The following is a 26,939-nucleotide window of genomic DNA, read 5'->3' as shown; positions in this document are numbered from 1 at the left end:
TGACACATTCTACCAGTGTCCCAAGTTTCAAAGTGTTTCGTTAAGAAAATACTGGCGCCCCCGTTTTAAAATAGATCCAATGTTGGTAATTATGCAATAAGAGGAAAGGATCTTTTCAATCTCAGAACGGATAAAATATTTCATCAGAAAAATATTTACAGTTCACACATATACACACTCTCTCCCTCTCATTATATATATATATATATATATATATCTATAAATACACACACACACACGTGTGTGTTCATGAGTTTGTGTTTATTCCTCCTTAGCTCCATTATTATGGTTGTGGCTTGAATGGACGTATGGATGTATTGAACAATACTAGGAAGGCGTCTCTGCCGTTACACTAACACAAGTTTATGGTATAAGGAATGAAGTAATAGGGAAAGAACAAGGCTCATGGAATTCTGTGATGCAATTGATCTGACGATTTATAACACTAACTACCGGAAATTAGCCAACCACCTAATTATCTCTCAAACAGACGAACACACAATCTGGATAGACTTTATCACTCAACAGGAAACAAGATAAACAGATAGTTGTGATTGCTAAATCTTTCCCTCCACTCTATACAGGAGGGTATTAACGACTTGAGGGAAGAATGAGAGAGACCCAGAGATACAAAACAGTTTGGAAAAGGAAAATATGAAAGCAGAAAGAGGTTACCAGTTTGCAGACTCACAGTTCTAGTTGACACATGACCAAATAACTGGGTGTTTCTTTGAGACAACCTGTTGAATGCTACTGGCACAAGATCTGTAGCTGGTGCAAGATAGCAACCAGATTGGAGGTGATATGATGGAATAGTACTGTACACTTCTGATCGTGGTCATACAGGATGCTAGGGCTAGATGAATTGTTTGTGAGGGTTGTACAGAGGTGCAGTTAGCAATGAGTTCAGTGATAAATTGAAATGCAGATGGGGATCTACTAAAATTTAGTTCTCAAACCTTTGTTTGTTTATCATAGTCCTCCAAGCCATAATAGAGGAATTTAAGACCAGCTGTCTCTGGAATCTTCTGTGTGCTGCTAATGTAGATCTTAGAGCAAAAGCTGTTGAAGATTTGGCAAACTTCTAGACATGGAAGCAAAATCTGGAATTCAGAGGTCTTAAATTTCAAGAAGTAGCCTGAAAATAGAACCTTTCTATCATCTGGGAAATATACCCCAAAGGGTGGGTTATCAGCATATAGCAGTTCCCGTAGGCAGCCAGTTTTAAATGACTCTGTTATGACCTGCAGGACAGTAACAAATCAGAGGAAGCTGAGAGCCAAACCCTGTTGAACTCCTACCAGCAAACTAAGTTTGTCGCTGTACTAGTTGTTAACTCTCACCTTCATTACATGATTTGTATAGCTCTCACCAGCCATTCATCTACTAATAGCTTCCTCAATAGCCACCAGATCACAGAGCAAGAGACTCTGTCAAAGGCTTTCTCTAAGTCAGCAAGCATCAAGAGTAGTAAAGATGATAGAGTCACTGGAGAGGATGGACAAGAGAGGGATATGATATGGTTGGGTCATCTATAGGAGCTGTGAGTGGGGGGGGAGGCAGGTGTAATGCCTGAGGAAAGAGTCACTGTAATGGGTAAAGAACCCAAGACATAGCACTTCCAGAATTCGCTTTCACTTTCAATTTCACTGAAGAGGGCAAGTCTTTTCAAGAACCTCATATTGCCAGAGATCGCAGTCCTTTGTCATCTCCTCCATCAGGCTCAAAGTCCTGAGGTCAGCCTTCACCACTTTGTCCCATGCGTTTATGGTTCTTCCTCTTCTACAAGTTCCAACCACATTCAGCAAACAGCTGTCCTCATCCATATGCACCACTTCATGTCCATACCAACACAGTCTTCTTTCATGAACACAACATCTGATTCCTCTTATACCCAGTTTTTCACTCAGCAAATTTGTGCTCAGTCTTTTATGCACACTCACACTGCACATCCAAGGAGCTTATTTGTTTCATGTCTTTCCAGTCTTCTCAAGACCTCTGTGTTCAAAGCCCATGTTTCACTACCATGCAGCATTGCTGTTCTAACACAAGCATCATACAATCTGCCCTGCATTCATAGAGAAAAGGTCTTCGTTGTTAGCTCCCTGAACTTTCTCCAACCAGTTCTTACTATACCTGTACCTTCAGAGTAACCACCTCCCTTGCTAATTACATCTCCCAAGTAACAAAAGCGATCAACTACTTTTAATGAACCATTTGGGCATTTAAACAACTGGATTTCAGATGTGCTTGTATGTACTACTCCAGTTCAGCTATTGTATATGATGCTTACATTCTTGGATGACTTCAATGACCTTGTTGGAAAACACTCTGATGGTTTTCATGCATGGAGACTACGAATTTGGTTCCAGAAATGAGGAGGGAACAAGGCTTTTGGAATTCTGTGATGCAAATGGCTTAATGATTTGCAGCATCAACTTCAGGAAACCTGCCAGCCATCTGATCACTTATCTATCTGGTGGCTACACTGGCCAGATTCCCTATATCCTCACCAGAAACAGGGAACGGCATATGCTTGTGAATGCAAAGTCTTTCCCCAATAAAGAATGTACAACTCAACATAGGTTAGTGGTTAGTGACTTCAGGCTTAAGGCTTGAAAGATCCTGAGACACAAACCACTATGGAAAAGGAGTCTATGGAAGCTCAAGAATCCTTCAAATGGGCAGAGATTTAGAGTCACCCTTAACGAAGCCTTTGATGAGAAGGAGGTAGAGATAGAGACATATGACATAGAAGACAACTGGAAGTTCTTGGACAATCTACTGAGAGAGATAGACCAAATCTGTGGTTGAAGCAAAGCTTCCATCAGACCAAGGGTAACATGGTGGTTGAACTATGGTGGTCATTGGCTATAAAAGACAAGAGACAGACTTGGAAAGACTGGAAGAATGAGGATAGCAAAGAATAATATCACATAGTTAAAAAAGAAGCTAGGTGTCTGGTATATGTAGCTAGGGCTGAAGCAGAAAGGAAGAAGTTTGCCACTGTCTTACAGTGTGAAGATCAGAGACTGGAGGTGTTTCAGATTGCCAGAGAGTGTGTAAGAGAGAATCAAGATGTGGGAGAGATGCATGTATGAACAGATAATGATACACTTTCTCTTTGTGATCCTGAAAAGAAAATGGTGTGGAAGAACTGCTATGAAAAGCTATAAAATTTAGAGAATGAATGAGAAAAAGGGAGTCTTCCTCGTGTGAACCCAACAGAGGCAACAGCTATCCTAGTTGACATCAGCATGATAGATAAGACAACTAAAGATAGGAGGACAGGAAAGGCCTCTGGTCCATCAGGAATCACTACTAGATACTTAAGATATCTGGTAGAGTTGGACACAGTCTAGTCACACATATGGTTATTCAGGAGGGTGTAATCCCTGGTTACTGGTGTAGAAGCATCAGTCAGCTGCTATAAGGGCAAAGGAGATAGATGCCTCAGATAGAAGTGATTTTAGAGGCATCAAATTGCTGGACCAAGTGATGAAGGTTGCAGAGAGAGAGTTGTAACTCATTTAAGTTGAAACATAATTAAACTAGATGAAATGCAGTTCGGCTTTGTCCCAGGGTGAAGCACCACAGATGTCACATTCATAATCAGGCAACTGCAAGAGAAGTATTTAGCTAAGAACAATCCTCTGTACTTGGCATTTGTTGATCTAGAACTGTGGAACTTGGTGTGGTCTCTGGCCTTGCCAAGTCCAGTCAAGTCATCCAACCCATGTTAGCATGGAAAACAGATGTTAAATGTTGTTGTTGATGATGATGATGATGATGATATATATATATATATAGATTCAGATGAATATGGTACTTAAGTTGAGGCACCAGAATTTAGTACGGTATTATCCAGACAATTTCAAAATAAGGTGATTAAAATCAAAATAAGCAACAAGGATATCCAGAGGTAATGCGCTACGATCATTTCACGCAACTCCATTTAATTGAACAATGCAATCGTTACATCACTTTGAATGCAGAGCAATCTTCAGCTGCACAAAGACATAGAATTTAATTAAATTAAAACAGATAGACACATTAGTATAATTTTACCTAAAATCTCCAAGAAGTTAAGGAGATAGATAAAGAACATACTGCTTTCCCATCAGCTTAATTAAATTCTATGTCTTTGTGCAGCTGAAGATTACTCGGCATTTTAAAATGATGTAATGATTGCATTGTTCGATTAAATGGAGTTGCGTGAAACGATTGTACTGCATTACCTCTGGATATCCTTGTTGCTTATTTTGATATATATATTTTTATACATGCTGAACTTACCCATCAAAGACAATGAATGAGCATTCAACTTTTGACAAATGACCTGAATTATTTATAATAATCAAATGTTCATGCCACTCTCTCCATTAAATCAATGTTGTGTGACGAGAAGCATAACGAAAGCTATGCCTATCGTCACACCTGCACCTGTAGCTGCACCTCTGCCTATAGAAATATCCTGTATTACAGTATATTGTTGAAACAATGTTGTTAACATACCAGTAATTTACCAAGTATTTACTTCCCACATTTAGCAGATATTTTGGATTTTTTTAAAAACGGGGGCCACATTTTTCATTAACGAAACACTTTGAAACTTGGAACACTGGTAGAATGTGTCATATAAAACATCTTTTTCTCTTAGTCTTCTTAAAAAAAAAAGAAATCCATAAATTATTCCGTGTTAAAGTTGTCGTATTTCTGTAATTTCAACCAATCACTGACGTCCATTCAGCCGATATACATTAAGTGCCGACTACATAAACAAACGATTCTGAAACAATTAACCCTAACCCTAGTGTTAGGGTTAGGGTTAGGGTTAAAGCAAATAAAACGAAGGTATGGAGATTAAATACGCTTTACATCGCTTAATCAGCCAAAGGAGTAAATGTAAACAACTGAATACTTGTCAGTGATTGGTTGAAATTATCGAAATAAGACAATTTTTTACATGAAATAAATTCGAATACAAAAATATTTTTCTGTTCTATAACACAAAATAGATAAGTATACGAAGTTTGAAAGTCTTTCCGTACCAAAAACACTACGTAAAACATTAATGAAAAATGTGGCCCCTGTTTTAAAAAAGATCCGATATTTTAACATCCATTAAATTACTATTCTACTTACTGAAAATAGTTTCAAAATTGTCTTAATAACGAGTTCTTCTTTTCACCAGGTAAATAACTATTGAGACCACACATTGAACATTCCCCATATATATCCACCAGCCTGTTACCACAACTACGGTCACACATTATCAACCTGATAGCACATACACATACTTTCATTTTCTACACACCATATCTGCTATGCATAGATTGATATCTCCAGAGAGAAAGGTGTACCCAGGTAAGAAGTTTGCTTTTTTTTTTTCCTCTGCTTTTTCTGTTTTAGTTATGTAAAAAATTATATCTGAAGTTTTTAAAGAAAACTTGTATTTGTTGTTAACATGGTTGTAGCATGTTTAAAGAACAAGAAGTTCAGCTAAAAAAGATAGAATTAGTTAAAAAAAAAACAAATTAATTATTGGAACATTGAAAAGGCCCAGGTTGGAGCCTGGCCAAAATAAAAATAATAATAATTAAAAAGGTAAAACTATTCTTTTATTCTTTTACTTGTTTCAGTCATTTGACTGCGGCCATGCTGGAGCACTATTTTGGAGGGATTTAGTTGAACAAATCGACCCCAGGGCTTCTTAAGCCTAATCCTTATTCTATTGTTCGCTTTTGCCAAACTGCTAAGTTATGGGGATGTAAACGCACATTTAGATACATTTTATGAAAATATATTACTACGGTTAATTACTCAGAGATGCCATGCAAGAAAAACAATTGCTAAGTTAATGAGTATGAAAAATCTAATCAAGAACAACTGCATGATAAGGGAACGATAACATGAGTTTAATGATCTTATTTTAGCGAATATGATTAATTATATTGCTTTGCTGAGGAAATTCAATAAGACCGAAACATGTCTGGAATTTTTCATAATCATCATTTAACCCTTTAATATTTAAACCAGCCATATCTTGCCAAAATATTCAACCTTTTTTTATCTTCAAACTGGTCAGATCTGCCCTCTCACACCTACCGTACAATGTCATTTTTAAAATAAACAATCACATCATTGAAGTCTTGAAGCTATGAGATAATGTGTGATCAATTCAAAACGATGTTACTTAATAAGCATTACATTAAACTGAATAATCTGAATGTTGAAGGGTTAAAGTCTTCCTGGTATAGGTTAGACAGTTCAACAGGATCCAACAGGATAGAACACTGCATTGAACTGCAATGTCTGCTTTAGCATGGTTTCAATGGCTAGATATTTGTCCTAATTAATGCCAACCACTTTACAGGATCTACTGGGGTTTTTTTTTGGGGGGGGGGGGCATGACATTGACACCAGCAAGGTCACCAATTAAATTGCAAAGCAAAGAAGCTACCCACCCTCAAATGAATAGTGTCACAGTCGGTGACTTTATGTCTGGTGTTGAGAAGCTAAAGCATCGTAGATGGATGCATACAGGTGTTCTACTCTTGAAGCTACCTCATATTATTGATTGGAATTATATTAAAATAACATTATTCGTTTAGTCTAATGTCTTTCCCTCAGTACTTATGTATTTCTAATTAAAGATTCTTATGTTATATATATATAGTAGCTAATGTTCTATTAACTTATATTATACTGACTTAACTACAGAAAAATTGCCTCAGTTTCAAAGTTAATAACAAAACAAACACATGAAGATACAAGGGAAAACGATGCTCTTCACTCCAGGCCATGGTGGGTTGTACCTGAAACAGAAAACAAAAATGGCATTTAATGAACTCCATAGAAATACAAGGTTTTTTCATGCATCTTCATGTGTTGGGTTTTATTAAGCTTTGAAATCGAGGCAACCTTTCTGCTGCTCCCTGTATATTCAAATATGTAGTTGAACAAATATCAATTGACAATTAATACATTTTTTTTTTCGTCTAATGGCAATCCAGGATAAGATTTTACTTTTCTTCAAACTTCTTGGTGCAGTCGTTTTCAGTATTTCTCTTGCTTTTCACCAATGCAGGTGGAGGAGTGGCTATGTGGTAAGTAGCTTGCTTACCAACCACATGGTTCCGGGTTCAGTCCCACTGTGTGGCACCTTGGGCAAGTGTCTTCTACTATAGCCTCAGGCCGACCAAAGCCTTGTGAGTGGATTTGGTAGACGGAAACTGAAAGAAGCCCGTCGTATATATGTATATATATATGTGTATGTGTGTTTGTGTTTGTCCCCCCCCCCCAACATCATTTGAGATGATCTGTGTTTCTTTCAATTACTTTAAATATAACAAAGGATTTAGTAAAATAACTTAGTTATCATAAAGCTAGTGTTAGGAACATAAATTGTGACTAAAGTTTGGTGGAAGATTTTAATTCAGAACTTATGAAAACAAGATATGTGTACTCAACGCCAGAGCCAGTTTAAGCCGAGTTGGTAACAAAAGGGTTAATGGGCCTGGGGACTGGAGACAGTCTTTTCATAACTGAATATAGTTTATCTTGTTGATAATTATTTTAATGATTGTTTTCTCCTAATGATATAACCTATTCATATAGATAATGTAACTGATAAGCAAAAACAAAAACAGATAATCACTGATTAAAAGGTAGCCAAATGTCTCATATCTGTCTTATTACTGAAAAAAATAAGATTGTTTAATCTTACATTGCACTTTATTTTCTTATCTTTATAGTTTTGTATTTTAGCTCTCTCAAAATTAACATTGTAAAATACCTGTCTTCTTTTTATCTGAGGTTAAATAACTTGGCTTCTTTTCATTTACAAGTGAACAGTTGCCAGTCTGAGCCAAGATGAGCTGCAAAACAACTCGCCATTTCACCTTTGAGGTGAGTTTAACAACTCAGCCTGACGAACATGTATGCTTAACAGGAAGTATTGAAGAACTAGGCAACTGGGATCATAAAAAAGGCATCATTCTTCATCCAAAGGCACCATCACCAAACCATGAGGGGTAAGTTTTGAAATTGGTTATCAAACATTCCTTGTTGTTTAATTTCACTTTATGAATTTTTGTTTGCCCCTACTGCCTAATGGGATAATTTAGGAAATGCTGCAGAAAATCCAGTGGTAGGGGCCCTAAGGTAAATCATCATCGTTTAACATCCACCTTCCATGTTGGCTTGGGTGGGGATTATATTTAACCAATATCTGGCATCCCCTGCAACTCCATTGAAGCTGTGAGTGTATTGACTTGTCTTTCCTTCATGGCATATCCATGAATGGAAGAGGGGAAAGTGTACTTGGGGTTAGGCACTTGTTTCTGAAAACAATCCAGGAACAGCGGAGGGGGTTAAGTTACTGTCTCTACAATACCATCAACCAATCAATGACTGAAAGGACGACCAGTTTTATTTACTGTGATTTTGTTCACTGATATTTCATATTTTACCTTCATAAATGATGTACAAGTCTCGAATTATAAATCTTTTGACTCACTAGTTCCAGAATTCTGTTGTCACCTTCAGAAATAAAAATGGCTGTCACAGCTTACCCTGCTATCAAACCCTACAACTGTTCAATCACACAGTTAATCTATTCTATTGACTGCATTAATTATGTTACAATCCTATTATTATGTCTACTGTTACCTGTATTATCTTTTATCTTTTACTTGTTTCAGTGATTAGACTGTGGCCATGCTGGGGCACCACCTTGAATTTTCTTTTTAGTTGAATGAATCGACCCCAGTACTTATTCTTTAAGCCTGGTGCTTATTCTATTGGTCTCTTTTGCCAAACTGCTAAGTTACAGGGACACAACAACACCAACACCGGTCCTGAAGTGGTGACGGGGGACAAACACAAATACAAAGACACACACACACACACACAGATACATACATGCACACACACACACATACAATGGGCTTCTTTCAGTTTCCATCTACCAAATACACTCATAAGGCTTTGGCCGGCCCAAGGCTATAGTAGAAGACACTTGCCCTAAGTGCCATGCAGTAGAACTGAACCCAGAACCATGTGGTTGGGAAGCAAGCTTCTTACCTTGATTATGTTATGATACAAGCAGCTAAGTTCCAAAACATTATAACACATGGCTGTGTGGTGAAGAAGTTTGTTTTGCAACCACTTGGTTTTGGGTTGTGGTACTTTGGGCAAGTGTCTTCTACTATAGCACTGGACTGGGCAATGCTTTGTGAATGAATTTAGTAGATGGAAACTGTGTGGAAGCCCTCCATGTATGTGTGTGTGACTATGTTTGTCTTTGTATTTGTCCCCTCACTATTACTTGGTAACCAGTCCCCATGACATCATGGTTTGGCAAAAGTGACTGATAGTAGAAGGACCAAATTATGGTTCAACTAAAGCCTTTAAGGTAGTGCTCCAGCATGGCCAAAATCCAGTATCTGACACACGGAAAAAGATAAGGGACTATTTGCCATTTCTGTTGTTAGACAGCTTGAATTAGGAACAATGTGGCCTTCAGATATTACTGAAATGAAGATGGGGTAAAAGCTTTCATTAACATCAAATAAATTAATTAATAAAGAAATATGTTAGGAATTTCAACAAAATCATTAAGAAAAAGAGCAAAGTTTCCTTTTATCAAATATTTTACTACACATATTTTCTACTCTAGGCACAAGGCCCAACATTTTTTGGGAGGGAGCCTGTTGATTAGATCGAACCCAGTACACAACTAGTACTTAATTTATCAACCCCAAAAGGATGAAAGGTAAAGTTGACCTCGGTGGAATTTGAACTCAGAACATAGCGGCAGACGAAATACCGCTAAGCATTTCGTCTAGCATACTAATGTTTCTGCCAGCTCGCCACCTTAACTACATATATTACAGGTACCAGTACAGCTGTGTGGTTAAGAAGTTTGCTTCTCAACCACATGGGTCTGGGTTCAGTTCCACTGCGTGGTACCTTGGGCAAGTGTCTTCTACTATAGCCTCGGGCTGACCAAAGCCTTGTGAGTGGATTTGGTTGATGGAAACTCCTAGAAGTCCATTCTATATATATATATATATATATATATAATGTATATATATATATCTGTGTGTGTGTGTCTTTGTGTTTGACCACCGTTTGGCAACCGGTGTTGTGTTGTTTACTTCTTTGAGACTTAGCAGACTTTGTAATACTTTTTGTGTTTTTCAGATATAATGTTTGGAGTACTGAATTAATAATAACTGGCAAAACAACCTTCAGTTATTCCTACTACGTCTGTAACATTGTCAGTACACCATGTAACCAAAATGTTGACAGCTTCATTGTAACGAGGTGGGAAGCAAACCTCACTCAAAGAACATGGCATCATTCAGGTTGGTATTACACTTTTAATCATTGTCATCATCCTCATCACCATTTAACATCCGTTTTCCATGCTGGTATGGGTTACACAGTTTGACTGTAGCTGGGAGGGCCAGAAGTCACACCAGATCCCATAATCTGTTTTAGTTTGGTTTCTACAGCTGAATGCTCTCCCTAACATCAACCATGCTTGAATGGTGCTTTTTACATGCCACCAGTATGGAAGCCAATCAGGCAGTACTGGCATCGACCATGCTCGAATGGTGCTTTTCACGTGCCACTGGCACAGGAGTCAGTCTGGCGGCACTGGCATTGACCACACTCAAATGGTGCTAAGCCCTTGTAACCTGCCACGCCGATCACCACCAATGATCTGTTCATGTTACTGACCCTGAAGCCTGGTGTCTCAGTGTTATCCAGGCAATGGCTTCTTTTGAAAGCAGCTTCAGGACCATCCTTGCAGAAAAGAGAAAAAGGAGGAAAAACAAGGACATTGCAACCAACTTTGATCGGCCTTCTTTCCCATGCAGCCTGTGCATTTGTACCTGTTTGTCCTGGATCGGACTCAGGCACCAGCAAGCCTGCAGCAGATGTGAACACCCCTCTTTGTAAATCTTCATTCAGAAGCTAAGCCAAGAAGGTGTGTGTGTGTCAGTATCTTTTTATATGCCTTCTATTTTTTATATATTTTGTTTATAATCATAAAATAAATTCACTTTTCAGATGGTTCTTCCCAGCATGTCAGATTCTGTGACCAATTTGGTATCATTGGTAAGTTGCATTTTGCTATTTTTACTGTTGTCAATTATTGGTTTCAAATGCTGGCACAAAGCTATGTTTCTTGTCAATTATTGCTAATCAGTTTATCTCGATGCCCATTACCAAATGATGATTCTTGCTGTCTTACATAAGTGCAATGTGTCGGCAGGGCCAGCTCTAGGGTTGCTGGTGCCCTGGGCAAGCTGAACTTCAGCGCCCTTACAAGTATAATTTTTTAAAGCTTTAGCAAGAAGAAAAACTGAAAATGTAGATTAAAAAGCACATGGTCCCCTGGGCAACTGCCCAAGTTGCTGGTACTTTGAGCCGGCCCTGCATGTGAGGTGTATAGCAGCAGTAATATTAAGATGTTTTGATGATTATTATTTCCCCAAAGACACCAGAAAGATAAAGGAGACTGAATTCAATGAAGAATGAAAACTGGATGAGACAAACTCAGTTTATTTGGGATAGATGGGGGGATCTCTGTTTGCTGAGTGGGATTGTTATTTCAGTTTGGGCGACAGGATGGACTCTGTCATTTGTGGATTGACTTTGTGGACTCAGTTTGATTGGAATGGAATAGACACTAGTGGTCGTATGGGCTCAGTTTATAGGGTGAATGAGCATAGATTGTGTGCTGTAGAATGGGCTCAGTTGGGACCTGTAACAGAAATTTTGTGATGCAAGACATGACTGTTTTTTAGACCCATTAAAGATGGGGGTAGATGAAGCCTCTCAAAATTTAGGGAATGGAAATGAGTTTCTTTTTTTCTTTTTCTGCAAGAAAAGCCAATAAGATATTCATTTGCCCTCTTTGGATCTCTGGGCCCAGAACAGCCGATGTACCAACTGAACCCTTTCTTATAGGCCCTAGGCTCATTTGTGGTGTGGTATAATGGCCTCTTTGTAGCATGGAATGAGGTCAGTTAGTTTGACAGGAGATTAACTCAGTTTAGAGGTAGAATGGGCTCAGTTTGGAGGGTGGGATGTACTCAGTTTGACTGGAGGGAAGATGGGCTCTGTTTTAGGTGGATGGGATGCACTCAGTTTACAGTTAAGATGGACACTGTTTGGAGGTAGTTTGCTCCCAGTTTGAGGAACGGGAGGTACTCAGTTTATAAGGTAGAATATTCTCATTTTATTTAGAGGTGGGATAAGAACTCTTTTCAAATTTCTAATGCTTTCATACAAGTTTCAACTTCTCTTTAGCATTTCCTCTACTTGTTGCATTAATTGGAATGTTTGACAAGTCATATTGCAGCTATTATTATCTTGAAGGAATTATATGAGTTGATAGTTTCATTCTTTAAGACTTAAATGTGGTCCCTGCTAGTAACTAACACACTACTATTAACTCTCCACACATGCCTTAACTTCTCAAACCAAGTAGTATGTTATGTCCTTCAGCAAGGCTCTTCATTGTTTATTGCACCAGTTCATTCAGCTGAAAACCAGTACCCTCAGTGGCAGTAGCTATGTTACATGGAGTGTCATGCTTCTTGGCTGTCTAATTACCCTTAAAAACCCAGATAAGCTCCAGCTTTATGAGTTTGTAGATTCAAGACAGACATTTCTTTATCTTTATATCTTGAAATTCTTCTAACTTTGTTTTTTTTTTTGTCTTCTTTTTCTTTCCCCTCAGATGGCACCAGCTGTTCCAATAGTGGCTGGTTGACTGTTCAAACTGATTTGAAATTAACTATATTGCCACAATCCATTCAGCTGCACCAAAATGACTTGAAGCTAACTTCAGTTAAATGTGTTCCTCTTGAAATGGTAATTTCATAAAAACATATTCTAAGTATTTAGCATGCTCATATTCTTATTTTTCATTTTTACTTTTATTTGACTATATCCATATAGTTTCCTCCATTCATTTTTTTTATTGTTGCTGTTTAACCATACAATTTGTTATTCATGATTCTCAAATAACACAATTTGTTACTTGTTATTTTAATTTCCATTCAAATATTTATTATTAAGTTGGCATACAGTTTCATCCGTTTAAATTTTTATTTCAAATCCTCCAGAATAGCTATTCCATTTCATTCATCCAAAGTTGATAAAATAAAGTACCAGTAATACTATGTCCAGGTCAACTGACCATAAACCCTCATCTAGAAAACTTGTCTTTACATGTTATTTAAAAAATGATTACTAAAGAATTAATAAAGCATCCCCTTCATTAATGTTCCACATTCTTTATTATGATACATGAATTCATTACACTCTCGGAGTGGTTGGCATTAGGAAGGGCATCCAGCTGTAGAAACTATGTCAAAACAGACTGGAGTCTGGTGCAGCTTTCCAGCTTGTCAGCCCTGGTTAAACTGTCCAACCCATGCTAGCATGGACAACTGATGTTAAATGATTCTTTTTCTTTTACTCTTTTATTTGTGTCAGTCATTTGACTGCGACCATGCTGGAGCACCACCTTTAGTCGAACAAATCGACACCCCCAGGACTTATTCTTTGTAAGCCTAGTACTTATTCTATCGTTTTTTTTTTTTTTGACGAACTGCTAAGTTACAGGGATGTAAACACACCAACATCTGTTGTCAAGCGATGTTGGGGGACAAATAAAGGCACGCAAACATATACACACGCACACACATATACACGACGAGCTTCTTTCAGTTTCCATCAACCAAATCCACTCACAAAGCTTTGGTCGGCCCAAGGCTATAGTAGAAGATACTTGCCCAAAGTGCCACACAGTGGGACTGAACCCGGAACCATGTGGTTGGTAAGCAAGCTACTTACCACGCAGCCACTCCTGAGCCTATGATGATGAATTCATTAATATAGAGCTATCTGTATGACCTTTTGTGTTTGAAGTCAAATCCTTAAATGATAGATTTTTACCTGTCACCTGACTCAACACCATCACCTGGCCCTTTGATACCTTGAGCTGAGTTCACCTCACACATGACCAGGTCTCCCACATGGAGATAGCCCAGTAGCTGTGGTTTCTTCCCCCATCCCCTCTTCATCAGTCTTGGAGGTGCAACTAAAGATTATAGACACTGCCTTTCCTCCTCTGATTAATCATCAAAACCCCCTCATTTGTCATTATACAAACCAGCTTTCAATGACACTGTATTCACTTCCTAAATATTTCCAGTGAATTGCTCAGCTGTAGAAACTCTGCCAAATCAGATTGGAGCCTGGTGTAGCCATCTGGTTTTACCAGTCCTCAGTCAAATCGTCCAACCCATGCTAGCATGGAAAGCAGACGTTAAACGATAATGATGATGATGTCACATGATAGTTGACAGTTCAAAACTTCCCACTTCTCAGTGTCTCAGTTTTTTTTTAAATAATCCATTTATAGAAACACTTGTACATGTAATGTTAACTCTTGAGTTCTTACCAGAACTAGTTAGTGTAGATAAAACTTCTCAAAATATCTCAAGGACATGGCAAATATTTCCATGTTTCTCTAGTGCTAGATACAAAAATATGAAGATAATCTGTCTCCAGGAGAAAGATAGCTTGAGTATCTTCAGGAATAGAAAGTTGTTCCGTGATATCTCCAGGAATAGAATAATGAAGATTGTTAGTTTCTACATTTTTAATCCATCCCCTTATTAGTTTCTTTTTTTCGTTTAATTGGCTTGGATTGGTCTGGGAAAAGGAGTGTCCTTCCTGTGAAACTGAGCCAGTTATTATAGATAAAATTTCTCTAAATATCTCAAAGACAGGATATATATCTTCATGTTTCCTGGACTTTTGTAAAATGTATACAAAATGCAAAAATGATCTGAGAGTCTTCATATGTAGAAAGATGTCTTGAATATCTCCGGGAATACAAAGATGTCCTTGGTAAATCTGAAAATACAAAGGTGGTTTGAGTATCCCTAGGATTACAAATGTGACCTAAATCTTCAGGAATTGAAAAACGCCCTGAGATATCTTCAATGAAGCTTGTTTAATTCACCATCTTGCTTGTTTTGGCCTTTTTAATTAGTTTCATTTGGTCTGGTGGACAGGACTTCCTTCTGATAAAACTGAGCTAAAATGTCCCAGGGATGTTTCTAGAAAACACTACACAGCTTATTAAATACAGTGTAACCTATGCAGAAGAGCCAGAAGGCAGAAGTTCTATCTATTCTAATATTAAGAAGCCAGTGTTTTTAGATTGTTATGTTTGATGTAGTTGGTGTTTAGCTGAAACTTCTCTGTGTTGATATCTGGAGGGAAGAACTTCTTGAGGGTTGTAGCTTTTGGAGAAAGGCTTGAGTCAAATGTTTGGTGTGTATGGAAGGGAGAGAGACACAGTAGAGACTGCAAAAACAGGTGGTATATAGCTTTGTCAGAGTAGAAACTTTTGTAGTAGCAGCAAAAGAGATATTTGGAAGACATAGCACAGTGGTTGGTTGTAAGATGTTGACTTAGGGAAACTTGCCCATCAACCAGACTTCTTGATTTTTTGCTGTGCTTTCAAAGGTCTTCCAATACCAATGAGATCAATGTAGTTAGTGTTTCATCTTAAACTGATTGTGAGTCACCAATTGCAAGGAAGGAATTATAGAGGAATGACATTTTAGTGAGAAAGGACTGGGTATTGTGGCTAACACAGAGCTGGCAAGATTGAACATAAGGATAGGGAATGAGAAGAAACAAAATAATTATGAGGTGGGGATGGTAGCAGTAATGACAAAGGAAGTAGCAGCAGCAGCAGCGTGAGATCAGCCAATCAGCTCTGAGGAGCATAGTCTTCTGTAGTTGTAGTAAAAAGTGTAAAAGGCAGAGATAGGAAATGGCATGTCTTTGGTCCATAGAGACTTTCTATAGATACAGTCTAAGATGTTTGTGTGTGAGTATGTGTAGCAGCAGCCCCACTAGATATGGGAGCAACATTCAATAGTGGGTCCCAGTAGAATTTTGTATAGGAAGTGCAATAATAATTTACAGTGCATCAAATGACATTTTATTTGTTAATTGAATATCTTAACTAAATTTTCTACTAATTTTTCAAATTTAAACATTGTCCTCAAGCATTTGAAATGCTTCCATCTTTATGTTCTGGGTTCAATCACTGCTGGGGTCAACTCTGCTTTTCATCATTTTAGGGTCCATAAAATAAGCACCAGTTGATCACTGAGGTTGATGTAATTGACTTCCCCACTCCCCAGAAACAAACTAATTACATTTCAATGTGAATAATTATTTTTCTGAATTTTCTTTCAAAATGGATGGTAAACCATACTAGTTTGCAGTACAGTTTATATTAATGAATTATTAAATTTTATTATTTTATAGGTTATAATTTATAGGTTGTCTCATTGACCCATCTAAGAGACTGTTTCTGTGTTCTGTTGACCTGTCTTCAAAGCCATTTCATTGCACTTTCTCAGAAATCAAATTTTCACCATATTTTATAGATTCTTTTAAAATCCCTATCAATTTTAGATGTTGGATTCATACCTCACAAGCATCTCTCATGATTCTGTTAAAAAGAAGTTGCTGTATGTTAAAACTAACAATTGTTTCAGCTCCAATGTCTCCAGTAAAGCCAATACAAAAATTGGTTTCACTTATTTTTAGTGTAATTAATCATTTATGATTATTTTTGTTCAAATTCTTTTCTTTATTTAATATGTTATTAATTTATTTCAGAAGAGAATGAGATGATAGTCAATATTACTACACTAGTAAATTATGGTGGTAAGCTGGTAGAATTGTTAGTACTTCAGACAAAATGCTTAGCAGCATCTTTATGTTCTGGGTTCAAACACTGCTGGGATCAACTCTGCTTTTCATCATTTCAGGGTCATTAAAATAAGCACCAGTTGAGCACTGAGGTTGATGTAATAGACTTACCTACTCCCTAGAAATTGCAGGCCTTGTGCCAAAACTTGAAACCAATGTTACACTAGTAAATTAAGTAACTGGATCTACTAGTATCTTGTTCAGTACAGATTTTGGTGTGAAGTTGCCAAATGTTACAGATTATTCATTCATTTGTTTCATATCTGTTTTTCTATGCCTGCATCAGTTAGACAGGAACTCATTCCAGGCAGTATTTTGCAGCTGGATGCTCTTCTTTTTGCCAACCCTTATCTGTTTCATGAGAAAGGATTTTTTCTATTTTTATTCCAGTACTTTCAGAGCACAGAGCTACAGCACATAATGTTTGCCAGAAATGTAAACATGACAACGCCATCCATGTTTTTTTTCTTTTTTTGACTCAAACAATCTTATGTGAAAGATTTGAAATGACAGTTTCACAAATATTGAAGTAACATGTCTTTGCATACATACACATACACCTTATGGCCCTCCATGCACTTTCCATCTACCAATTTTTCTGTCAAATTATTGGTTGGCCTTGGTCAATAGTAGAAGACCCTTGTCCGAAGTGTGAAGGTGCTGTACAGGAGGCTTGAACCTAAGACCATGTGATTGTAAAGCAAACTTCTTAACCACACAGCCATACCTGTACCTATAATGTGCTTAGAAAACACTACCCAACACATAGACTAATAAATTCATTGTAATATAAGCAGAAAACCAGAAAGTAGAAAGAAGTTCTACAGAGGTTAGAATATCCATCCCAACTTTCATCAGCTGCACTTTCAGACCAGTGAAGTTGGTGCACAGCTTAAATTTCTGTATCCGTTATCTTCTATTTGTTTCAGTCATTAGACTGTGGCCATGCTGGAGCACCATCTTGAAGAATTTTTTTAGTTGAATGAATTGACCCCCAGGACTTTTTTTTAAAGTCTGGTACTTCTGTCAGTTTCTTTTGCTGAACTGCTAAGTTATGGGGATATAAACACACCTACACTGGTTATCAAGTGGTGGTAGAACACACACACATGTACGCACACACACACAAGCATATGACAGGCTTCTTTCAGTTTCCGTCTAACAAATCCACTCACAAGCCTTCGGTCAGTTTGAGGCTATAATAGAAGACACTTGCCGAAGGTGCCACACAGTGGGACTGAACCTAGAACCGTGTGGTTGGGAAGCAAGCTTCTTACTACATGCTTGTTGATATCTGTAGGGAAGTCATGGTTTGGAAGGTCTTTGGGTGGAATGTAACTTTTGGCAAAGGGATTAAACAAAATATTTGGAGTATGTGTGTGTGTGAGAAATAGATGAAACACAGAAGAGGGAATGAGAAGTAGAGAGGTACATTGCTTGTTAATTCAGAAGAGTGAGGTCTATTGTTGAAGCAACATTGGAAAGTCACAGCACAGTAGTTGTAAGGCTTTGATGAGGGCAAGTTTGTCCATCAGCTGGGGGTGATATTTTTTGGAAGGAGCCTAGAATGTGTGTGTAATCAAGATAAATCATCCGGGTTTGTGAATATTAGTCTAATGTAGGCCACACTTGAATTTTGGATCTTTTTAACTATGGCAGTGAGACATAATGCTATGCACAGTTGGTATTAACTCATAGCCAAGTAGTAGATCTGTAGCCAGTGATTGAGCCTCTTCGCATCCTGATGGGTGCAAAGGGCACCAGCGCCCAAGGTGGCTGTTCAGGCCAAGGATGGTATAGAAGAATAGGGAGGCATTTATCATAGGGAGAGTTGATGGGGAATGAGGAAATGTGAGTTTTTCTTTGCATCTTCAGTGTCTGAACTCTGTCTCTTGACGTCTGTTATTTTTCATCAGGTCATACACCTCCCATGTACAGTAAACACTGCATAATTGAAAATGAAGGAAATGCTTGCAAATGAAGGAAAACTTTGACTAAATTTTCACCAAAATATATCATAAAGGTCATTCTGTTTTAGGTTTTGGTGTAATTTTATTCTGTTTAGGCTATATGTTTCTTGTTAGGCTAACCTACAGATCATTTCTTTTTAAATAACATTTTTCCTCTTTTCCATGTATACCATATTAAATGCAATTAAAAGGTAAATTTGGATTGTGATGTATATATATGCCATTAAACAAAAACATAGAAAGATTGTTTCTAAATTAGTTTTATTCTAAAAAAAGAGAGGATTAATAATTAATTGAGGCATCTTCCATAGTGACCAGTCATCTAAAAGAAAAAGAAAAACAAATTGCTGTGAATTATGAAAACAATCTGTAAAACTTGAAACATGATTTGTCTATTTTGCATTCATTATATACTGTGGACGCTACTGAGCTTATAAGCTAAAGTCTATACTTCCATACTCAATTGTATTTTTATTTTTCATTCTTATTTAACGTAAAGCTGCCAAGTTGCCAAATATCAGTTAACATGGCATGTAAAATGCCGGCACTACATGAACAGAAGAAAGACATTGGAAATAAAAGATGTCAGCCATTTCCAGAGAACCTTAAGCCTGAATTTTTGGACACATTAGTGGAAAATGTGACCATGTGGAATATGATCTCTGTTTAAACATGAAGTTATCTCTAGTTCAGATGAGGTAAGGATGACAGGATGCCCTTTCTGAAGGACAGTTGATTAATTTCCTGTTTCTCGGAATCCTAAAGTTCTGGCCTCCAACATATTGTGAGTTAGGATTATTATTAATATTTTACCAAGTTTTTCTTTCCTTTACTTTCCAAATATAATGTTATTTATTGTGTGTTCCCCACTTCTTTTATGCAAATTTTAGTCTCTACCAGAAGATTCAGCTCTCCCACAAACAAATCTCTTATGGTCAAAAGATGCTTGCTATGTAAGTATGTTTTGTCTTATCCAGTAATATCATTGTGTTGTTTTCAGCCATACCCTTACCACTGATCCTCACATAATTTAGGCTCTAATAGAACTATCCTAGGAACTGATGTTTTCTTTTTGTTTATGGTTTAATCTGGTGGAAAGGCTTTTCTCATGACCTTTGCACGTCTTTGGAACCAGGGAGATTGGCACAGTTGATGTTCTTCAACAACTGCAAGTTAACATATGTAGGAAAAGTGTGGGTCTGGAGGAAATTCTAGTTGAATGACATTCTGAGAAGAAAGGCCCGGGAATAGTTGTTTATGTGGGACTAGGGAGAGTGACAAAATATAGGTGAAGAAAGGAAGAGAGATAAGTGAGGGTGGATGGGCCTGAATGATAGTGGCATGGGATCAGCCAGTCCCAGAGGAACATTAGCCACTGCAGTAGAGCAGCACAAGAGGAAGAGTAAAGAAAGAGACAGCACATCTACAGCCTGAAGTTGTTGTGTATTTGAAATTGACTCCATACCAATCTGTCTGGTGGCCTTTTTATATTATCATTCCTTCGTAATACAGTGTAGGTAAAAATGCACCGGAGTCTTTAGTCTGTCGAGTTACAACAAGGACCTCAGACAGGTAATACTTTCCTTAAGATGTGTGCTGTGTCTGATAAAGCTGCTTTTTGCAAGACATCAATCTTGCATGGGATTATTATTATTATTATTATTATTATTATTTATTATTCAATATAGCATGTCTTTGTGTAGTAGTAGTTGTGTCACAGGCACAAGAGCAATATTTTATTGAGCCTCACCTGAGGTTTGTTTTGGTTAATAATTGCTGAGACCAAAGAATTTTCTAGCTTTGAAGAGGAAAGCCTGTCATTATTGTTATATATATATAAATATATTCATAGAAAGTAGGCTTGGAGCTAAGAATATAGATTCAGTTGTAAAATTCAAGGACATATGGACCACAGAGGTTAATGTCACATGAACGATTTTGTTTATTTTCAATGAAAAGAATATAAAATATGCTGTATTCATTCAAGTTTAATACACACTTTTCCATAATTTTAACCCTAAGAATCAGAGATATACATTATAAATGAAACTTTGATATTCCTATTTTTCTGTGCTCAAGTGTGTGACTATATTTGTACAGCATGACCAAAAGTAAGTTATATCTACTGTCCAAGCTAACTTATGTGTAATGAAGACTTTAAATTATTATAATAGTGTTGTATTTTTCTATAATACTGATACTATTGCCTTGGGCAATAACTATGTCTTGTGGTGAGGCTCCGACTTGGGAATTCAAGAGTTTTGGGAAGTGTGGAGTTAACCTTAATTAACACATACTCTTAGGTTTGCCCCACTCCATGGTGATAGTACATTCAAGGGCCCCAGTTGTGAATCAAATAGCAGAGGATGATCCTATGGCCAAAGTATACAGAAATTTGATGGGGGCTAGTCTTGTCATACCAAGACATCTGTGGACTTGTTCTGATTTTATGCGAATCACTCCCTGTGCTTGAAAGGTAACCTTGAGAGAGCAGGAGACCACTAGAATAAAGTGTAAATAAACATGCTTGGAAGCAACAGGAAACCACTACTGTTCTTTCCCAAAGTCATGAATCTTCAGACTTGGGCATGGAGGTTCATAATTGTTGACACCTGTAGCCTTGGCACAAGAAGAGAAAAGGAATGATAATATATTAAATGTTCATTGTACTTTACAGGTGTGCATCGAAGATATAAATTTTATGTTGCTGGTGGAAATATTGATACATGTAAGCATAGTTCCAAATGTGACCACCCATTTGACTGTCAGCACTGACATCTGCTGTGTTATTATGGAGTATAGTACAGGAGTAGTTCCAGATATGACCACCCATTTGACTGTTAGCACTGACTACCACCAGCAACAACAGCCTTCTTGTTTTCAGGTTTTTAATTTCAGGTCCTCTTCAATTAGTGTTAGCACATTGACAGGGAGGTCTGGTAAAATAGCCACGATATCAGAGGGGAGGTGAATGGATGTATGTCACATACAAGAAATGAGATATAAAAGAACATAAAGTGCTGATTATTCTAGATGGATGTTGCAGAAATATAATAATTAAAGTAAGGAATATGTGTGGAAGAAGTTCAGAGAGCTGCTCCATCTGTTGGCAAGAGAGTGCTTCTCTGTCCATGAAGAAAGACAAGTTGCATAAAGCAAATGAAAGGAGTTTGATATTGCCTATACAGTAGTAAGACACCACAAAAGATGCGTGGAAGCCGGACAGATACGAATTGTGGAAGATGGGGTAATGTTTTATAAGATGAATAATGTTAATTTGTGGAGAACTAGTGAAGTGAAGGTGTGTCTGGGCATTAAAGATAACAACTGATATATACAGAAAAGACAGCTGTGATTGATGTTAATGAATAATGAATGACAAGTACTGGATGCAAAATTGACTCTGGTCCTCACAGATGAGATGACAAAATATTAAAAAGAGTGATGATACACTGTGCACCAGATTTCTCCAATCTGTGGCAATATAGAGAAAAGAAATGGATGTTAAAACAAGGATTGATATTCATGAAGACATGTAAATATCATCAGTGTTTTATTTTCGCTTTCCATGCTGGCCTGCATTAGATATTTTTCTGAAGTAAAGTTCTACAACCAGATACCCTTCCTGTTGCTTATTACAAAAAGGAAGGAGATGTTCACATTTTTCCATGCTAGTATGGGTTGGATGAGACTTCATGAAGCGGTATTCTGTGGTAGGATGTCCTTTCTCTGACCAGCCTTTACCTGCTTTCATGTAATGTACTTTATTCCTAGGGTTTTTGCACATTAGACCACCAAATGATTTCAATGTGAAAACATGCATGTACACACACACACACACAGATGCAGCAGGATTCTGTATTGTTTCCATCCAGAAAATTTCATTCACAAGGCTGTGGTCAATTCAAGGTTGTAGTAGAAAATACTTCCCCCCAGGTGTCTCACAGTGGACTTGAAACTAAAACCACATGGTTGCAAGGGGAATTTCTTAACCACACATCCAAGACTTGAGTGTCTTGATAATCACTTTTTTTTGTGTCTGTGAAACTTCAAGTAAAGCTCTTTTAAGTCGAGCTGTTAATAAATATTTCAATTCTATGATGTGTCTGAAGTGTGCTTTTCTTTAATTTGTGCAATTTCCTCTATTCACACACACACACACACACACACACATATAAATAACTAAAGATAAACAAAAATAACACTCTTCTTGTGTGTCATCTCCAACACTAGATTGCAGTTGTATGTTTTTCTAATTTATCTTTTATTTTACCATGTTAATCACCAATCATTTCTTGTAGTCTTTCTTGGAATGTCTTCGCTCTCAACTTCTGGATCCAAATTAATTTTTTCTTCTCCCAAGCTACAATCCCACCAGAATACCTTCTCCATGCTCTCGTTCACTGACTTCTGTTCCCTTTTTAGTAATAATTTAATAGTCATAGTAGGGGTTGGAAAATGTGTAAATTCAGTGACTTGTATAAATGTTTTTTTGCATACAAACATGTAGAAATTAAATGTAAATTGGTTTTCACAACCTCTTCCTTTTGGCCAGTAAAAATACATCATATGAAATGTGGAGAATTTCAGAAAGTACCTCGCTATCAAAGACAGGTTAATTCTGTCTCTGAGTCTGAAATACACATGTATGGAAACCAAATATACTTGGTTCCTATGCATTAAGGGTTAAAGAAAGTGGTTTAATTGGTGATTTCTATAACTTTTACCATCATTCAGTCAATGGAGTATAAACAGGTTACATGTTTGTATTCATAAAGGTAGAATCGTTAGCAACACAAGTAAAATGTTTAGCGGCATTTCATCCATCTTTACATTCTAAGTTCAAATTTCCCCAAGGTTGACTTTGCCTTTAATCCTTTTGGAGTTGATAAAATAAGTAGCAGTTGAACCCTGGGGTTGATGTAATCAACTTAACCCCTCCCCACAAAATTACTGGCCTTGTGCCAAAATTTGAAACCATTGAGTTCATATTGCATGGGTATGTTTTTCTAGAACCCTAAACACCAGCACCCCACCCCTTTGGTAATTACCTGTAATACACTACAAATGTTCTTGTTTGTTGCTATTTTTGATATAAATCAAATTCTCACATTTCTCAGGTTCTTACTGAAGAAAATTATCAGTCAACCAAACAGAGTAATTTTGGCTGTGTCTACGAACCAGATTCTGTTTTGACCTTCAAGAGCCAAGTTTTAGACTCTTCAAAGATTGTAAGTTCAGTTGTAACATATTTTATATGACAGATTATTATTGCCAAACATACCTGTTTAGTATTCATTCTTCTATCTCAATGAAATAGCTATTTAGAACCTTAAGGCACCTCTGGAACTTTTTATCTTTTCATTGTGTAATGAGCAACTATTCAGTTTGACATAGCCTATTCCTTTCTTATCTATACACATAGAAGGATTTGATCCTTTTGCAGCAGCCTAACAAAATACATTTCAATTATATTTTGCCTTATATTTGTGCTATGATTGACCGCTAGCTCCACAAGTTTTTTTAATTCTTTCTCTGTTTATTTCCTCATGTTCCTTTCTGTTGAAGAGCGTAGGCTCGAAATGTAAAAGACTTCCTCACCTCACTGAGCGTTAAACTAATACGCCTGTTTGTTGTTTATACACCTGTCTTCGTCTTTTGTTTTTCTGTAAATTTCAACTATATATATATATATGTGTGTAGACAAACGAAAGAAAGGCACTCGACACATTTATTGGGAGTTAGATGTATGGATCAAAGTTTGAAACACTCTTTGGTAGTTTGAGTTTCAAGTGTGTGGTTAGTCTTCAGCCATTGGGTTCTGAATGAGAGTTTGTCATTTAAGCCCCAATGGCTGAAGACTAGCCACACGCTTGAAACTCAGTATACCAAGGAGTCTGAATCAAAATGTTTTGATCTATGTGTCCATTTATTTATACACATATACAGGGGTTTGACAAAATAATGGAAACCCCTTAAAATTTCAAACAAATTAATTTTAATGTGGGGTAGAACTGCCTTTAGCAGTAATTACATCTTGAATTCTACGAGGTATGGACTCAATCTGCTCAATACAATAACTAAATTTTCCTCAAATCTTATTATCTCAGAGCTTGTTGATTGAACAATGGTCTCAGTCTTTGCCTCTGTGAGGCCCAATACTTGAAAGGTGCTTTTACATGCCACTAGCACAGGTGCCATTTCTGTGACACTGGTATCTGCCACAATTGCAACTTTACTTGACTTGATAGGCCTTCTTCTAAATATTTTAATAAAAATATTTTAAAATTGCAATTTATTGGAATTTTTTAGATACTGTAGACTTTAATATTTGCTTTCTTTTAGTAAAAGTTACATACTCCAAACTAATAAATAAGCAGCTTTCTTTATTATAGTATAGATGTTTAAATGTCTGCATGTCTACTGTTATTTAACTCAAAGCAATGCAAAACAAAATAATTCTTGTTATTGTTTCTCAATTGAAGGGTTTCCGTTTGGACTTCTATGGGTGTCATACATCTGTAGAAAATAATCCATTAACACATGGACCTACCCATATTGGGTACAGCTATATCCTTCCATCAATTCTGAAGGATTCTTTGGGTACAGCAACGACTTATATTTCAACACTTGATCAAAAAATAGCTGGAGAAATAAAAGGTAAGTAGTTTGTTGTAACTGATATCTCAATGCTTAATATTTCTTCATTATTCATCATCATCATCAAATATCCATTTTTTCCATGCTTGCATGGGTCAAACATAAATTATTGTGACAGATTTTCTACACTCAAATGTCCTTCTTGTGGCCAACCCTCACTTGTTTCTTAGCAATGTGACATTTCCTATTGCCAGACTGGCATTCAATGGGTTATGACAATGAGGGTTCCAGTTGATGCGATCAACAGAACAGCCTGCTTGTGAAATTAAACGTACAAGTGGCTGAGCACTCCACAGACACATGTACCCTTAATGTAGCTCTCTAGGAGATTTGACGTGACACTGAATGTGACAAAGTTGGTCCTTTGAATTACAGGTACAACTCATTTGTACCACGTGTGCGGCCTGGAATAATGTGAAATAAAGTGTCTTGCTCAAGGACACAATATGTCAACAGGAATCAAACTCACAACCTAATAATCATGAACTGAACACCTTAACAACTAAGCCATGTGCTTTCACTCTGTGGCCAGACATGTTTCCCGTGGAAAACTAGAAGCAAACAACATAGCTTGAATGAGAATAATATTTTTTTACAACCATCTCATGATGCCGAGGCAAGGGTACATACATGCCTGTGCACACACGCACACATATCCATAAAAACATAGACATGTGCACACACGCACACACACCACCACCACCATCATCATCATTTAATGTCTGTTCTCCATGTTGATTTCTCCCATCTTTACGTTCAGAGTTCAAATCCTGCTATGGTTGATTTTGTCTTTCATCCTTTCGGGGTCAATAAATTAAGTACCAGTGAATCACTGGGGCTTGATAATGTAATCAACTAGTCCCCTCCCCCAAAATTTCAGGCCTTGTGCCTATAGTAGAAAGGATTATCATCATTATTATTATTATTATTCACTGAAAGAGCAGCACATGCCATCAGAGTGATGCTGGGGTACAAATATACAAAGCCCAGTATACCCATCATGACTACTTGTCTAATAAGGGTACACTAGGCACATGCATCACGACCATATGTGCACGACATAGTGATCTCGTATCAAGATAAACAACGCATGACCTTGCAGGTGGGGGCCCAGTTAGAATTTTCTTTAGGTCAAGTAGCCCATCTCTCTCAAAAGGTCCCTGAATAAAAGTTGTTTAAGGATGTTGAATGAAACACCCAGGTTTCCAGAGGTGAATTATTCAGACCCCAAAGAATTCCTCTCAACACATGGCTATGATGCTCCTCCACTACTTCTGCTCATGATCAGACATGCACATATTGTAAGCCACCAAGGGACATGCTCAACTGAATAAGGTCAAACAACTGACAGGCAAATTTGTGGTATCGAGCAAAATATTTGGTGGTGGTGGTGGTGGCAGCGGCGCTGCTGCTGCTGTTGTGTTTTTTTTGGGGGGTTTTTTTTATTGGACTTGGTTCAGGTGCAATAAACAC

At 37.3% G+C, this 26,939-nt stretch overlaps 1 protein-coding gene across 4 annotated transcripts in view; it reads left to right on the top strand.

Annotated features, from left to right (window-relative positions):
* LOC106879322 (glycerophosphocholine phosphodiesterase GPCPD1) overlaps positions 1–26,939 on the top strand; it is a 55,381-nt gene that overhangs the window by 9,135 nt on the left and 19,307 nt on the right. For 3 of the 4 annotated variants that reach the window (XM_014928828.2, XM_052973206.1, XM_052973215.1), the window contains 8 exons: positions 5,195–5,367; positions 7,851–8,036; positions 10,210–10,373; positions 11,086–11,133; positions 12,764–12,897; positions 19,697–19,759; positions 23,927–24,037; positions 25,292–25,466. In XM_014928828.2, the coding sequence (XP_014784314.1) occupies positions 7,876–8,036; positions 10,210–10,373; positions 11,086–11,133; positions 12,764–12,897; positions 19,697–19,759; positions 23,927–24,037; positions 25,292–25,466 (856 nt within the window). In that variant the 5' untranslated portion in view covers positions 5,195–5,367; positions 7,851–7,875. The remainder of the gene's footprint in view (positions 1–5,194; positions 5,368–7,850; positions 8,037–10,209; positions 10,374–11,085; positions 11,134–12,763; positions 12,898–19,696; positions 19,760–23,926; positions 24,038–25,291; positions 25,467–26,939) is intronic. The other variant, XM_052973210.1, reaches the window with a different exon arrangement.

This window comes from Octopus bimaculoides, chromosome 1 (genome assembly GCF_001194135.2).
Source record: "Octopus bimaculoides isolate UCB-OBI-ISO-001 chromosome 1, ASM119413v2, whole genome shotgun sequence".
NCBI classification, from domain to species: domain Eukaryota; kingdom Metazoa; phylum Mollusca; class Cephalopoda; order Octopoda; family Octopodidae; genus Octopus; species Octopus bimaculoides.
The sequence above is the reverse complement of the archived record's forward strand: the minus strand, read 5'-3'. Positions and strand labels throughout refer to the sequence as shown.